Source organism: Lampris incognitus, chromosome 6, assembly GCF_029633865.1.
Source record: "Lampris incognitus isolate fLamInc1 chromosome 6, fLamInc1.hap2, whole genome shotgun sequence".
Lineage (NCBI taxonomy): Eukaryota > Metazoa > Chordata > Actinopteri > Lampriformes > Lampridae > Lampris > Lampris incognitus.
This window is the reverse complement of record NC_079216.1, coordinates 15214285-15229733: the sequence shown is the minus strand read 5'-3', so window position 1 is coordinate 15229733 and position 15449 is coordinate 15214285. Positions and strand designations below refer to the sequence as shown.

At 45.1% G+C, this 15449-nt stretch overlaps 1 protein-coding gene across 1 annotated transcript in view; it reads right to left on the bottom strand.

Moving 5' to 3' along the window:
- Window positions 1–10276, bottom strand: part of mfge8b (milk fat globule EGF and factor V/VIII domain containing b) — a 56633-nt gene extending 46357 nt beyond the window's left edge. Inside the window, exon 1 of the mRNA XM_056281363.1 lies at window positions 10064–10276. Within this exon, the coding sequence (XP_056137338.1) occupies window positions 10064–10145 (82 nt within the window). The 5' untranslated portion in view covers window positions 10146–10276. The remainder of the gene's footprint in view (window positions 1–10063) is intronic.
- Between the last annotated feature and the right edge of the window lie 5173 nt (window positions 10277–15449).

Here is a 15449-nt window from a genome sequence, read left to right as displayed (position 1 = left end):
TTTGAAAAGGTTTGTTTGCAAATCATGGCACACTTACTGCCAGGGAATTAATGTGCTTCAGCATACAGGTTGATGTCACAGAGATTTTGCATCGTCTTAATCTTAGTCTTTTCTGCTTTTTAAATGTCTCTATTTTTGCTTATTTAATATTTTCTATACTTGTTTTAGTTAAAAATTGTAAATGTCCTTAAGCATTAGCTAAATCATCATTAATAAGGTAATATATTCATCTAAACTGGTCCTTTACTCACTCTTATCTAGGCTTATCTAGGCTTGGCAATAACAACAACGTGCTCCACTACACTATATTCCTACCATAACAATAGGAAGGTATGTGTTGCAGTTTGGCAGGGCAAGCTATTACCACAGGGCATTGTGCTTTTTTTTTTTCATTCATCGTGAGTCACAGCCCAGGCCTTTCCCATGATGCCTTGGCCAAGAATAATGTCCAAATACCAGACAGAGAACACATTACCAGCAAGCGCTACCACACGATGACTCAGACCCAAATAAGGCCAAAGAACAAAGACCAAATTTCTTCAGTCACTTCAGCTTAAGGTATAATTACAGAAAAGACCATGGATAGGAAAACGTACATAATCCATCCTAATTTGAGCAAAACGTTTTCAAGCATCAAGTGTTACTAAAGTGTTGCATTCTAACAATGTGATCCTAGAGAGATTAGCTTAAGGCCATCAGTTGAAAAAAATTTGGGTCTTTAAGTTTGCTCCAATTTCATGCTTTAAGATAATGTTTTAGAAATGTGGCATTGAAGTGCAATGGTTTAAGTACAAGAGTTGATATCAAACAATGTCTGACAACACCCAGGCCTATGGAGAACCACATTTTAGTAATATTGTGTTTCATCTTACGGGGACTGATGAAAACAGCATAAACAATATTGATGGGATTTCAGTTGATGATGGACGTTATCACAAGGGGACAGACCTCCATAACAGGTCGATTCAGTACACCAAAGCCCACTTGGACAGTGAATTCACTTGTACACTGACAAAAATGGTCACTGCGCTAAGGTGTTTTGAGGAAAATAGAGTATCCTGCAATCTGGACAAAATTTAATCTACTAGCAGCCAATGCTTGGGTCAATCTTGATATTGTTCATTCATTCATTCATTCATTCATTATGCAAACCACTTATCCCACTCAGGGTCGTGGGGATGCTGGAGCCTATCCCAGTAGTCATTGGGTGGCAGGTGGGAGACACCCTGGACAGGCCACCAGTCCATCTTGATATTAACATTTTTTTTAAAATGGTTATGTGACTGCGCAATATACAAAAATCCTTGCAAAGACATCTTGGTTTAAGATGTCCTCCATTACTTTTGTCACAGTGAATAACAAAGAGGTTGCCAATTGTTGCCCTTGTCATTGTCCTTAACATTAACTTTCAACCATAAGGGCAGCAGTGGTCTCCACATATGGCCATTCTGAACTGTGAGAACGCAGGTTTTCATTTCAACCAAATACTTCTACATGAGTTCACCGATTTGCACACCTTCAACCTGAGACTAAGTAATACTGTGCATCCGCTTGAGTAGTTTTGGTATGAAAATTTGCATACTCATGGCTCTCAATGGTTCCTGGTTGAAGACCACTGCACAGAACTTCTGTTGACTAGGCCACATCCTTAATGAATGTGTCTGTTGATGGTAATGTGGAAGGGGCTGGGATTGGCGTGAGAGATAATCCATCCCTGTCTTGGAACCAACCAGAGACGTGACAGCAAATGGCTGAGTTTCCTCTGGGCTGCTCCAGGGATGCCGGGCCATTCCATATTAATCTCCTGCAGCCACAGCCTGGGAGGATCAGCCAGGTCCAACAGACTGGCCCACTGAACTTATTAGACTCCAGATGGATAGGCAACAAGTAAAACAAACAAACAAACACAAGGCTGAGGAGATGGCAAAACAACTCATTGACATGGTAAAGCACCTTGGGAGCAGCTGTTTACATGACAGAGCAGACAAACAGCATGACACTCACAAGAGGGGGCCATTTGAGGGCACTGAGCTGGGTAACAGTGAAGGAAGGAAGGCTGAGCCATTACAGGACCACAGGTGGGGAGGGGGGGGTGACATCTGAGGAACACTTAACCAAAAGGTCAAAAGAAATGAAAGACTGGTTACAGGAAGAGAAAATGGAGAGTGCTGGCTTTGGGCAAAACTCAACATGATGCAAGTGGGTAGCCTCTGTAATCAGTTACAAGCGCCACAAAATGATTTCTGGGGACCTCGGTGTTTTAGGAAGAGCTCAGTAACAATGCATGACCTTTGCTTCTCTTCAGTCTGAGGGACTCTCAAGATAGTGAAGATGAGGCAAAACAAATCAGGGGCATACAACATTAATAACTTAAGACACTTTAAGAGGGCACTGGGAATTAGCTTGTTAAAAGGGAACTATGGGAATAGAGTTGCTTGAAAGGAGCTTATAAAGTCAAAAGGCGCATTCACTCAAGGGCTCAAAATAGATGCTGGTTATGTTGGGTCTGGTACATGTGAAGGGGTTAAAAAAATGACAGGAATATATGTACATTTATGTCAGTACATGCACGTGTGTGTGTGTGTGTGTGTGTGTGTGTGTGTGTGTGTGTGTGTGTGTGTGTGTACATATCTAATGTATCCTGGGCCCCGACGGCAATGCATGCTCTGCCTTCTGCTCCGTCATGCACACGCTGTGAACCAGCCTTGGGCATGAAGCTTATAGCCCAGCTGGCTGGACATATAGCTAGCATGGAAACTCAGTGTTCCTAAGAGCCCAGTAAAAAGGCCTGCATCGCACACAAATTCATGTGCTTGCTTAAACACACAGAAAGTCCTAGTTAAGATTGTTAATGGGGCACTGAAACATAATTAAAAGACCTAAGACCTGTAGAGCACTTGTCCAATCTGGTGAGCTGACATCACCCAACGAGATACTCGGATCACACTTGGAGGATGAAGGGAAAGGGTGGGTGATGTAAAGGAGATGGACTTATCCAGACCAGGCCAGGTCTGGGGTATGTTCCAGAAAGAAGGTTTAAAAAAAAAAGCAAAATCCTACTTGTGCTGAATTTTTGGTTCCAGAACAGATGATTCCAATTCTGGAGATTAAGTTCACTCAACCTCGGACAAACTGAGTCTGAACTGTGTGAACTTTAAAAGCCATCATCAGTCGAGCACTGACGATGTGATTCTGACAGAAAGAAATTGTGTGCAGCATTTTTCACAGCAGCAGAGCAAGAAGTAACAACGACAGCATACCAAGAGTACCGGCAAATATTGCTGAAGAGAAGTAACACGGTGACAACAGCAAAGGAAAGGGAGATGGCGTGGCAAGAAATTGCAATGCTTAAGATTATCAAGTTGTGTAAAGTAGTTATGTTGCATCCAATATGTGAAGTAACTTCGAGAATTTGAATGTAATTCTGCCTGCATTGTACACTATAATACTGAATGCGTTTTATCTTTTTGAATCAGACGTAATCCCAGTGGTGTGAAACGTACCTGGCAGGTAAAGGTCAAGTACAGAAACATAATACAATCAAGTAATATTTTATTTGCTTTATAGCCAATGTTTCCTTAATTGTAAATCTAAGCCTACACACGATATTTGAGTTTCACTTTGTAGCCATCAAGAGGAAGGTGTAGGCCTGTAAAACAGGTGGAGGGCCCCCACCGCCACCTTTCACCCCGGCTGAAGAACTGGCACTCAGTCAGAATGCAGAAAGGTCATTTATGAATGGCATTCTGGGGGCTAGCTCATCAAGACCAACTACTACCCAGGACACAAACCTACCATATAAATGGTACATTTAGCATATTCGAAAAAGGCTGATCGTTGTTTAACATGTTTGTATCTAACCACCTTAATCTCCAGTGACTGAAGGAGGAAAGTGAACACAGGTGGACTATATCTTATGCAGGAGGCAAGCTCTGAAAGGGATTGAAGACTGCAAGGGGGTGACAGGGGAGAACATATAGCTAGGCAGCATCGGATGGTGGTCTGTAGGATGACTTTAGAGATCAAGAAGAGGAAGAGAGTGAAGGCAGAGCCAAGGATCAAATGGAGGAAGTTGAAGAAGACTGTTGTGTGGAGTTCAGGGAGGAGTTAAGACAGGCACTGGGTGGTAGTGAGGAGTTGCCGGATGGCTGGACAACCACTGCAGAAATAGTGAGGGGGACAGCTAGGAAGGTACTTGGTGTGTCATCTGGACAGAGGAAGGAAGACAAGGAGACTTGGTGGTGGAATGAGGAAGTACAGCAAAGTATACAGAGGAAGTCCTCAATCTTAAGGACATTCCTCCATCAGTAAGTGCCTCATTTTCAACAGATTTTGCCTGACGCATAGGTTTCAAGTAGCCTGTAATTAACATTTTGTGTTCTGGGATGAAGACAATGAGACTCAGCATTTGCAGAGAGGGCTATGGCGGTATACTTTAAATTCTGAGAGGGGTAACTTCTAATGATTTGGTCACAGATTAAACTCTTGCTCGTCATTGTCCTGTCAGACCACAGCTGGCTGTTCCCCTTCCCCTTTGGAGGAATGCCCATTCAACTCCAGAGAACATCTTAGCACAGTAAGAATAGCTTTTCCTATGTCTCTTTATCAGCCATGTGCCGAACTGAAATCATAAAAGGAGAACTCTATAACCGCTTAACAAAATATCGTCTCTCTTCCCGGATGCCGGTAAAAGAGCTTCATAAAGTCCATCTGGGGGAAAAAAAATTTTTTTTTTAAATATGACCTCCAGATGAACCACATACAACTTCAAATAAAAACAAAAACAAACCTTGAAATCGAAATACTGGAGCACAAGTTAAAGGTGAGCTTATAAAACGATTGTATTTTTCCATTGGTGTGCATGGTGTTGATAAATTAAAGCATGTCCTTTAATTTTTACTTGCAGGACATAAAGAGGACATGAGAAATCTGTATTCATTCATGAATTTGTATTCATGCACAAAAAAATAAATAAACAAATTAAAAAAAACTGCTTGGGGTGATTTTGCACTTAGCTGAAGTGGTTGTTGCAAACTGTCCCTCGCGGCCCTGCCGTCTTGGTTGTCAAGCAAGTCAATTTTATTTGTATAGCCCAATATCACAAATTACAGGGAGATGGCGGGGGGGGGGTGCATTATCTTCTATGATTGCAGGGCAGCATCTTTCTGCTGTTATTGTGGCAACATTCTGTAACACCACGCTTGCCACAATGATGTCACACGCGCTCGTTGGAGTGACCCTGAGCCCACGCAGGCACTGGAACCAGACCTTGAAGATACCAATGGTCATGTCCACTCTGGCACTTATCCTGCAGTGGGCCAGGTTGTAGCGACACTGCACTCCAGGCTCAGGGTCACAGTAGGGGGTCATTAGAAGGGGCAGGTAGGGGTAGCCTCTGTCCCCAAGGAGGCTACCGTCATATTGTCCTATAATCACATGATGAAAGTAACCATAGGTTATACAGTTAACATGCAAAACTGTAAAAGTAAGAATTGAAGTGGTCTTTTCCGTTGCCTACCAACACAGGGATCACCAGTTCGAATCCCCGTGTTACCTCCGGCTTGGTCGGGCGTCCCTACAGGCACAATTGGCCGTGTCTGCAGGTGGGAAGCCGGATGTGAGTGTGTGTCCTGTTCGCTGCACTAACGCCTCCTCTGGTTGGTCGGGACGCCTGTTCAGAGGGCAGGGGGAACTGGGGGGGAATAGCGTGATCCTCTCATGTACTACATCCCCCTGGCGAAACTCCTCACTGTCAGGTGAAAAGAAGCAGCTGGTGAGTCCACATGTATCAGAGGAGGCATGTGGTAGTCTGCAGCCCTCCCCGGATCGGCAGAAGGGGTGAAGCAGTGACTGGGGCGGCTCAGAAGAGAGGTGTAATTGGCCGGATACCATTGGGGAGAAAATCCCCCCCTCCCCCAAAAAAGAAAGGTCAATTACCCTGTTCACACTTGTTGTACAAGGTGGACTCATGACATACCCTTGAATCATAGACTCTGGCCATTTGGCTTCCACGTTGTGATGATGTGGGTGGCATCACATATTTTGTCAACAGAGAATGAATTGCATTGCCGTCTGAAATGGAGATTTGACTTAGACACCTAAACCTTTGTTATTACCTGCACATTGATGCTGTAAAAGATTTCCTATTCACATAATCTCCTCCGTTCACACTCGGAGCTTTAACAGACATCTGTGTTCTCCAGTGTTATATAGAAAGCTGCCATTGGCAAAAAAAAAAAAAATGAAGGGCGATGCACAGTTTGTAAAGATGCGAGTTCAAATCCATGAAGAGTGATGTTCTAGATGTGAGGTTTAAGAAGGTTGCTGAGGTAGATTCTAGACCGTGATGAAAAATGATAACGCTCGCAAACTCCTCTGAAAATGACAAAAATCACAATGAGATCTAATACCTCGTTCTCGGGGAAGTGCTCAGCAAATAATTTGAGCTTCCGTGACGACTGGACCGTCAATGAAAGGGCGCGACATTATCAAAACAGATGAAACGTCCGATCGAATTCTCTGTAACTTAAACACTGCAGGGGTGGTCGGGTTTAACTCGAACCCACCCACCATTTTCCAGGTTCGATTCGGAGCACAAGTTGTCACAGTAACCGAACGGGACTTACTCTGATCTTTGTATCTGTGATCGAAAATTCCAGAATTTCGAGTTAAAAGACACGGTCAACTCGCAAATCCCGCTTTCTGGAACATGGCCCAGGCCTAGTCCAGCTCCCTCGTGCTAATAAAACCACCTAGATTCCAGCTGCAGGTGAGCTTTCTGTCATCTCCTATCACAGCCACCAGCCTCCCCGTAAGTTAAATAAATAAGTGGCTAAAAATACACATGCCAGCCATCAACAAGACAAGGGGGTATTCTCTGAGGTTGCTAAAACAGTCTTCAGAAAGACACGTTCCAAACCCAAGTCAAATGGCTGTGAGGACATTCAACTACACGTGAAACATTTATAAACAGAACTGCAAAGCAAGTCAGTAAATAGTAAGTATGTAGAGTAAAATGTCCAGTCTTCTGTCGCCGTAGGTTTGATGCTTCCTGTGTGTGTCTGTTTGAGGCCTTGTTGTCCCCTTAATGTGTGTGTCGGGGCTTTCAATGACTGAAATTATAAATACATTTGTGCACCAGCTTCGGCTCGGCGTTCAGTGTGCTCGTCAATGAAAGTAATTCTGTTTGTGTTATCACTGAATGTGCAATAAAAATGGGATGGCGTGTAAAATATTAAGTGCGGCAGATTGGAAATTGGGCTGGCAGTTAATAATAGGGCTGCCAAAATTAGAAGACAGCCCATATTATGATTAAACATTGATTAAGGAAGCCATTCAATATTAATCCAAAAAAGGCCGGCCTCCTCGGAGGGAGCCGGTGGGAGATTCAATCAAGTCATCAAGGCTAAATGACACAGGCCCTGGAGGGAAGACCCCATACCAGCAGATGGCAAGGGGGCAAGCTTTTTCCAACTGGGTCATCAAACGTGCATGTGCGCGTGCACACACACACACACACACACACACACACACACTTCTCTCACACACTCAAATTTAGACACCAACGCAAAACACGTGAAGGTAAACTTGCTTATTCACACACAACACACAACTACCACATCCACACACACACACACATTTGTGCATTTGCATGGACTTCCACATACAAATGATGGACATTTTAACTTCAATGCCTGCACCTACATCTATATAGTATATACCCTGCCCAACAAACAACACCTGAGTTAAGATATTCCCCCCCCCCACAGAAACACACACACTCACCCCTCTCTCTCTCTCTCTCTCTCCGCCCCACACACACCCCTCTCTCTCTCTCCCACACACACACACACACTTCTCGCCCCCACACCCCCCTCTCTCTCGCTGTCTCTCCACACACACACACACTCCCCTCTCTCTCGCTCTCTCCCCACACACGCACACCCCTCTCTCTCTCCCTCTCCCCCCACACACACCCTTCTCTCCCCCACGCATACACACCCCCCCCACACACACACACACACACACACACACACACACTCACCCCTCTCTCTCTCCCCCCACACACCCCCTCTCTCTCCCCCCACACCCCTCTCTCGCCACACACACACCCCTCTCTCCCCCTCTCTCCCCCCATGCACACCTCTCTCTGTCTCGCTCTCTCCCCCCCCCCACACACACACCCTCTCTCCCCCCCACACATACACACCTCTCCCCCCCCCACACACACACACATGCCAGGCCATTGGCCCAGCGTTGCACTATATTTAGACCTCTTTCACTCAGCTGCCCTAAGTGGTGTTGTTGTGAGAAAAGACTCGCTCGGCCTCAACACAGAACACCACTTTCCACTTCGCTCCATCATGCAGCTAACGGAGGAGACAAGTGAGTTATAACCTGCTGCATCAAAGACTAATCTGTTGAAATCTTTGCAAAACAGCCTGAGCCCAGCTCTTTTGCTACCCAGTGGACATGTTGTATGACACAGCGACAAGTATTTCTCTCGTGTCTGCAGTGTTGTCAAGTACATCGAACATGGAGTTTGAATGGTTAAGATCACTGGCAATTCTTCAGCGCCCATATCAACAGAGGACACACAACGTTGTGGTTAGTGCAGCCACACCTATTTATTCTACGTGGTGTGCCCTTCGAATCTATTAACAATCACAAAGCTTGCTACATGCATTTAGGAGATACAAACTTTTATTTTTTATATCAATAACCACTTAAAACAATGGGAGAATTTCTATCAAAATAAATGGATGTGATGCACAGGGCCCAAAGTTGATATAATTAGCATACTTCAAAGAGGCCTACTGGATAACTGATAAGCATCACACCGATGGATCAGGGTTTTAAGTTCATATGGGTCTAAGATGAACAGGGCATCAACGTTGGCACAAAACACTCCTAACTGAGTTTTCCGACAAGCCTACCATCGACACTGACTGAGCTGGGAGTCTGCAGAAATTCTTACTCATTTGTACCTAAATGCCCAGGCTACTTTCAAAACACACGAACCAGAGTTCAGTCCAGACACAGATGTCAAAAATCTCATGTCAAACGTCACCCGTTTACAATTACAAATAATAAGGGGCCGAATCAGCTGGGCACGGTGACAGGGGAAGCTGAGGTCAGCATGTCAACTAATATATATAAATAAACGTAAAATGCATAATATAAACATTGTTTTAAGTTCCACCTATCATAACGACGCTACCTTTACTATAATTCCTGCTCTTTGTCGATGAAATGAAACACATTTAAACGAGACACCTTTGCACCATGGCCCATCATCAAAAGGAGGGAGAGAGGATGCGGACTTCCGGTGCCCTGTCCCTGTCCTCAGCAAAATGACAAAGAACAGAACGATGGCACTTTTCAGGGCCCTTTTGTGCGCTGGCCTGGATGTATTGGTGGTGCGCAAATGAAAACAAAGCCGAGTGTCCAGTGGCATGGAGCTAAATGGACCAACATAATAGCCTCCATCTATACGCTTCTTGGAGACGGTACATAGCAACGAAAGCCTGTAGGGGTGTTGGTATACTGTCATGACAATGAGCAAGTGCCTTTCTAGGTCAGGCAGGTTATTGGCTTTCATACAAAATCTCGATAAAAATGTGGGTGTATACACCGCCCTTCGGATGAAAGTGTTGGACAAATTTAACAGACTATTCTCGGGAAGCTCTGCAACAAAAACACACAGGATATCACTAAAAGACTAATGTGAATAGCACACTTCAACGCAATTTGAGAGAACACCGATGATCTCACACGTAATGCTCCCTGCTGCTGCTGCTGCTGGAACAAGCGATTCAAGGACCTCTGCCAACTTCGCGTTTGCCCGTTTCTCAGACACTTCGCTGAGGAACTGCTGCCAGTGTGCTAGGCTGGAAACTTTCCTCGCATACTCTCACGCATTCCGACTGGAAACCCCAAGTTTTCCAACACAGGAGGTGAACGTTTAGCACGGCGCAGAACGCACGACACCAAGTCCAACTCCGGCTCCGGCTCCGGACACCTTCAACCGCAACGTGTTCGGGACGTAAACAAGACAACTTACCATGAGCAGGGGAAATGGCACCGGGAACCAAAAAAGCTGCCAAAAGTGACAGAAAATATGAAGGCCGAGCTTGTGTCTTCATGGTTGCTTCTTCTTCTTCCTTTCTTCTTCTTCTTCTTCTTTTTTAGAATGATTTAGAATGAAAAAAGAAACCCCAAACTCGAGTTGAACGAGGGAGCAGGACGCGGGTCGCAGACGGCGGTCCGGGCGTCACTGCTGACGCTTTAGTTGTGGTGCAGTTCAGAGACGGCAGCACGTGTATGCCAGCCCTCCGCCAATCACATTCCGCGCTCTAATTGAAGCCCCGCCCCGCGGCCGGGGCGATCTGCCAAACAAGTAATTATAGCACGCAGAGGCGTGGGCGGTTGTCAAGGTGCTGTCGCAAATTGAAAATCAAACAATAGAGACACCGCGCCGCTACGGGCAAACTAATGGTTTTAAACTCTGGTACAATGTCCTACTTTTCTCATTTAAGTCATCAATTACGTCATTTGTGACATTTAAAACGGACGTCGTCTTGATCTTGAGATCAAGACTGAATTGATGCCCTCAGATAAGAGATTAGATCGGAGGGGGTTGAGCGTAACGCGCGTTTAAGCAAAAGCACACATTTTCCCCTTAAGGCTGCAATGTGATGTGTTTTGTGCCGTGTGATCTGTTTTTCTTTCTGTCTTTTTCTTTTTTTCTTTTCTGCCAAATTCATCTCTAGGACAATCGGGTCTACCGTTCTAGGCCCATGTCCGGGCATGTTTTCAGCACTTAAAGTGTGCAATAAAAGTTTACTTTTGCTTTTCAACACACCAAGTTATTTAAATCCTATTTCTTGTTTCAGGTCGTTTTGATTAGCTGGTATTCACAGATATCTTTTTTTTTTAGCCTTGTAGATAAGTGGGCTTGCTCTTGGCTGGTGTTCTCACGCATGGATCCCTCCTCTGAAATGTAGATTAGGGTCAGTGTTTTTTATTGGGATGAGCTGAAAGGTCACGATGTGCGGGTGTTTCTTGGGCCGAGGTGAACTGTTGCGAGTAGGAGTGGGTGTAAGACGAAGCACTGTTTTAACAAGGGTGAGTGTGGAAAAGCGAGTGAGTAGTTCAATGCCCCCCTCCCCATCTCTCTCTCTCTCTCTCTCTCTTGCATCTGCACCCTCCCCCCCCCCGTCTCTCTCTGCACACACACACACTCACTCTCTCTGCATCTGCACCCCCCCCCCCTCTCTCGCTTTGTGTGAGTGAGTCAGTAAGGGAATTTGCCCTTTCATTTCATCTTGTTCCACATTTCATCCTGTTTCAGTTTTAGAGGAAGAACAGGCTAAGAGTAAAGTCAAAATCACAGAGTGGCCTGTATCCAAACCAGGGAAGCCGACTCCTGGTTCTCTTCCTCACGTTTCGATCCACGTTTAAAACAGCATCATATACTCATCCAGATGTGATATCAACACAGTTTGATTGACAGCAAAAGGAAAGAAAAAAACACACACTCAACCAATCTCTTTTGTAACCTAGTAACAAGCCAAACGCTGTCCAAAGTGATCTCGTGCAACGCAGCAATCGCAATGGTGGAGAGGCTGCAAAGCTGTGACGGCCCTATCATATTTCAGCTCAGCGCTTTTGCCTCATGTAAGGTTTAATCAAACACAGTTAAAACAGCGTCTCGCAATCATGTGAAAACTGGCCTTTCTCACATTGTCAAAGAAAAGAAAAAAAATCTCTTCATGTGACCTCTTTTCATCTGAGGCAGATTCCTGAGCTACGGTGCAAAATCAAATTTCCCAGGCATATATTTCCACTCATTAGTTTGACGGATGGCAGCGGGTCAAACGAAGGTCGGGTACATCATGGGAATTAAGGGGTTCCTGACAATTACTTTTCACTCGGTGAGTTGAGGAAGATAGGGGATAAGAAACGATGACGTAATGTTTTCGCTCCACTAATTAGCAGCTAAGCAAATTAATCCTTTATTTCAAACATTCCTGTAAGGTTTAAAGGTGCGAAGCAAGCCTGAATTATGTTCCAGTCATGCATAATTACAAAAAACATGCTGTGAAACGCAGGGTGACTTAATGACATCATGCCAACACCTCAAACATGCTTTTAGCAGGTACAACAAGACCCATTGACTGAACACATGATGAGGGTTCACGGATGTTCATGTACACACACACACACACACACACACACATGCACACACATGCACACGCGCTGGTTCAGGAGTCAGACCTGAGTATTTCATGTAAAAGAATTATCACCGAACTCAACTTCAGCTAGAGGTTATAATGTAGGGACCCACCGTCTCTCTGGTACCAGTTAGGAAACAGTTCATGTGTGTGTGTTTTTGCCGTTTAAATACCCGCAATGTCTCAGTAATGACAGCAGATGCCTGAAAACAGTCATGAAGAGATTTGGGGTGAGTTTAGACAAAAATGCCGTGTTCTGTAACTGGAAAGGTCAGCTCAGTTCAGTGTTTACCCTGTTAGAGGTCCTTCAGCATGCTGCAGCATCTCACACAAGCAGCCCGGAATAGAAACTGGAGGAAAACCAATTCAGACCATGTGCAAAGGATGATTTCTTTTTTCTTTTTTCTTCTTTTTTTTTTTTTTGTTCTTGGCATTTCCAAGCCTTCGTTGCACAGGAGAGGAGAGATAGACAGGATAAGAGAGGGAAGGAGAGCAAGGGAGGACATGCAGCAAGGCTCCTGTGACCAGATTTGAACCTACCTTTAAGTCTATGCACTTTAATCAGCTGAGACACCAGGAGGCCCTACAGAGATGATTTCAGTCTAAGAACGACCTGAACTTTCCATCGGATTTGCCCATTAAACCACTTTGTCCAGCAAGGCCACTGAGGCAAAATTGTAATTTGTGATAATGGGCTGTACAGATTAAACTGACTTGACTTGACGAGGTTGTGTGTCTTGACACAGTTGTCTAGTTCACAGTTTCAGTCCTTATAATGACGAATCACAGCCATGCATTCTGTTGGATGTTCATGAGCAAGACGCAACCACTGCCTCCTCACTCATGTCGCCGTTGATTAAAGTGTCAGCAAAAATGCCTTCAAAGAAAAAGTCAGTGAAGGAACACATACTGTATGAGCCTTTTATCATTCATTCATTCATTATCTGAACTGCTTATCCTGCTCTCAGGGTCACAGGGATGTTGGAGCCTATCTCAGCAGTCGCTGGGCGGCAGGGGAGACACCCTAGACAAGGCCGCCGGGCCGACACACACACACATTCGTACCAAGGTACAATTTAGTACGGCCTATTCACCTGACCTGCATGTCTTTGGACTGTGGGAGGAAACCAGAGCCCCCACAGGAAACCCACTCAGACACAGGGAGAACTTGCAAACTCCACACAGAGGACGACCCGGGATGACCCCCAAGGTTGGACTACTCCGAGGCTCGAACCCGGGACCTTCTTGCTGTGAGGCGACCGTGCTAACCACTGCACCACCGTGCCATCCAGCCTGTTATCAATGTAAATTAATTAAACTTTCTGCAGGAACAGATCACAGGGGGTCATGTGAATAAGCCAATCAGGTGACTACCAAGAGCAGCCACACGTGGTGGAGCTTCACTTGCTCCTCTGATGTGCCTGGTCTCTCAGATCGAGCCCTACCGCATGACCGACCTTCAGTCAGACCCTGCCAAAAGATGGGGTTAATTATCACAAAACAGTGATTACGTTAACAAGACAAGAGCCATCTTGATGCTTCACCATGATGTAAAGTATATCCTGTCATCCGTTACATAAAACGTTTTGAAGGACCCGGACACTGAGATGAAACAAGACATGCATGCACTGTTCATATCCTCTGCAGACAAAGACAAGCAAATGCAATGCAATGATAAAAAAAAAAAACTAACAAACAAATGCTTTACCTCATATACTTCATTAAGGTGAAGATGAAAATATCCATCCAGTTTATGCACTTCAAAATCAACTTTTATTGATGACTGAGTAAGTGTGCACATGGGAGGAAGGAACACAGTGCAACTCTCTAAAAGTAGAATGGCAAAGAGTATTTAAGATGATCTAGAAAAAGACATTTTTATCTTGAAAAGTATAGGGCTGAATTCCAACTTTGTACTATACCATCTAGAAATATATTATATATGTAAACCTGTATTGAATTGTCCCTAGGTGTGAATGTGTCAGCCCTGTCAGCCTATCCGGGGTGTCTCCCCATCTGCCGCCTGGTGGCTGCTGAGATGTGCTCCAGCATCCCCGCAACCCTGATTTGGATGAGTGGCTTGAATAATGGGTGGATGGATGTAAACCTGTGTCAGTGTGAACCTTCACTTCTGCTTTCCATCCCCAGAAACAGCACACTATAGAAGCAGCAGTGTATTTTAAGAAATTTCACTGAATGTGAATGGGGAAAGGTGAAAGATAACTTCCTGTTTTTCGTTTTCTTTTTACGGCTGGACATGATTCTGGTGTGAACTTTGGTCGTGCTTCAGCTATCCCAAGCTGGTTTCAGTGTTCAGCTTTGTGTTAATTTACAGTGTTTCCTGTCTATTTGCAGTGAGACTAATCAAGGCCATGTCCAGCAATGCAGCCTTGAGAGAGATTTGCACATGTTTGTAAATTCCCATTTTACTGCTTCATGACATATATGAATGACAGAACAACTATTTTATTATTTCAAATGATGTGATCCTCCTCACATGTAGTATGTGTTTTAGCCCCACTACTGTTTGAATGGACCTATATTAACGAGCTGATGAACTTCCCTTTGGTCAACTGGTGTCATTACTATCAGGTTTCACTGAAGATGACTGAAACACGCAAAAAATAAAAATAAAAACCAGGAACAAGACAGACAAAAACACATATCCAAAAACTAGAACTTCAAGAACACACATCTAAACTAAAACATATATCCGAACTAACACATATATCCAAAATAAACAAAAAATAAAAAATCCCTGTCCAAGGGTCTGCATGGGCTAGCAGTTAGCTTAGCCTGCCCCGCTTCCGCGTCCTATCAGACCGCCCTCGGTGCTTCCTCTTCGTGTGCAGCTCCAGGCAGGGCCGTGGTCCTAGGGCCAACAGGACGCAGCAGACCAGGCTCCCCCAGCCGAGCCAACGCCAGCTCTCCCAGCCAGAACACCCTCCACACACCGCCCCACACTCCACACGACGCCCCCCAAAACACCACAGTCAACGCCAGGTGAGGCCGCCGCCAGACCGCCCTCGGTGTTATCGGAACTGCCTGTCTGCGTGGGCTAGCTGTTAGCTTAGCTTGTCCCGCTTCCGCGTCCTGTCAGACCGCCCTTGGTGTTACCAACTCGGTCGCAGCTCCAGACGTGGTCCCTGGGCCAACAGCAGACCAAGCTCTCCCAGCCGGTCCAGCGCCAGCTCTCCCTGCCACCGAACGAAG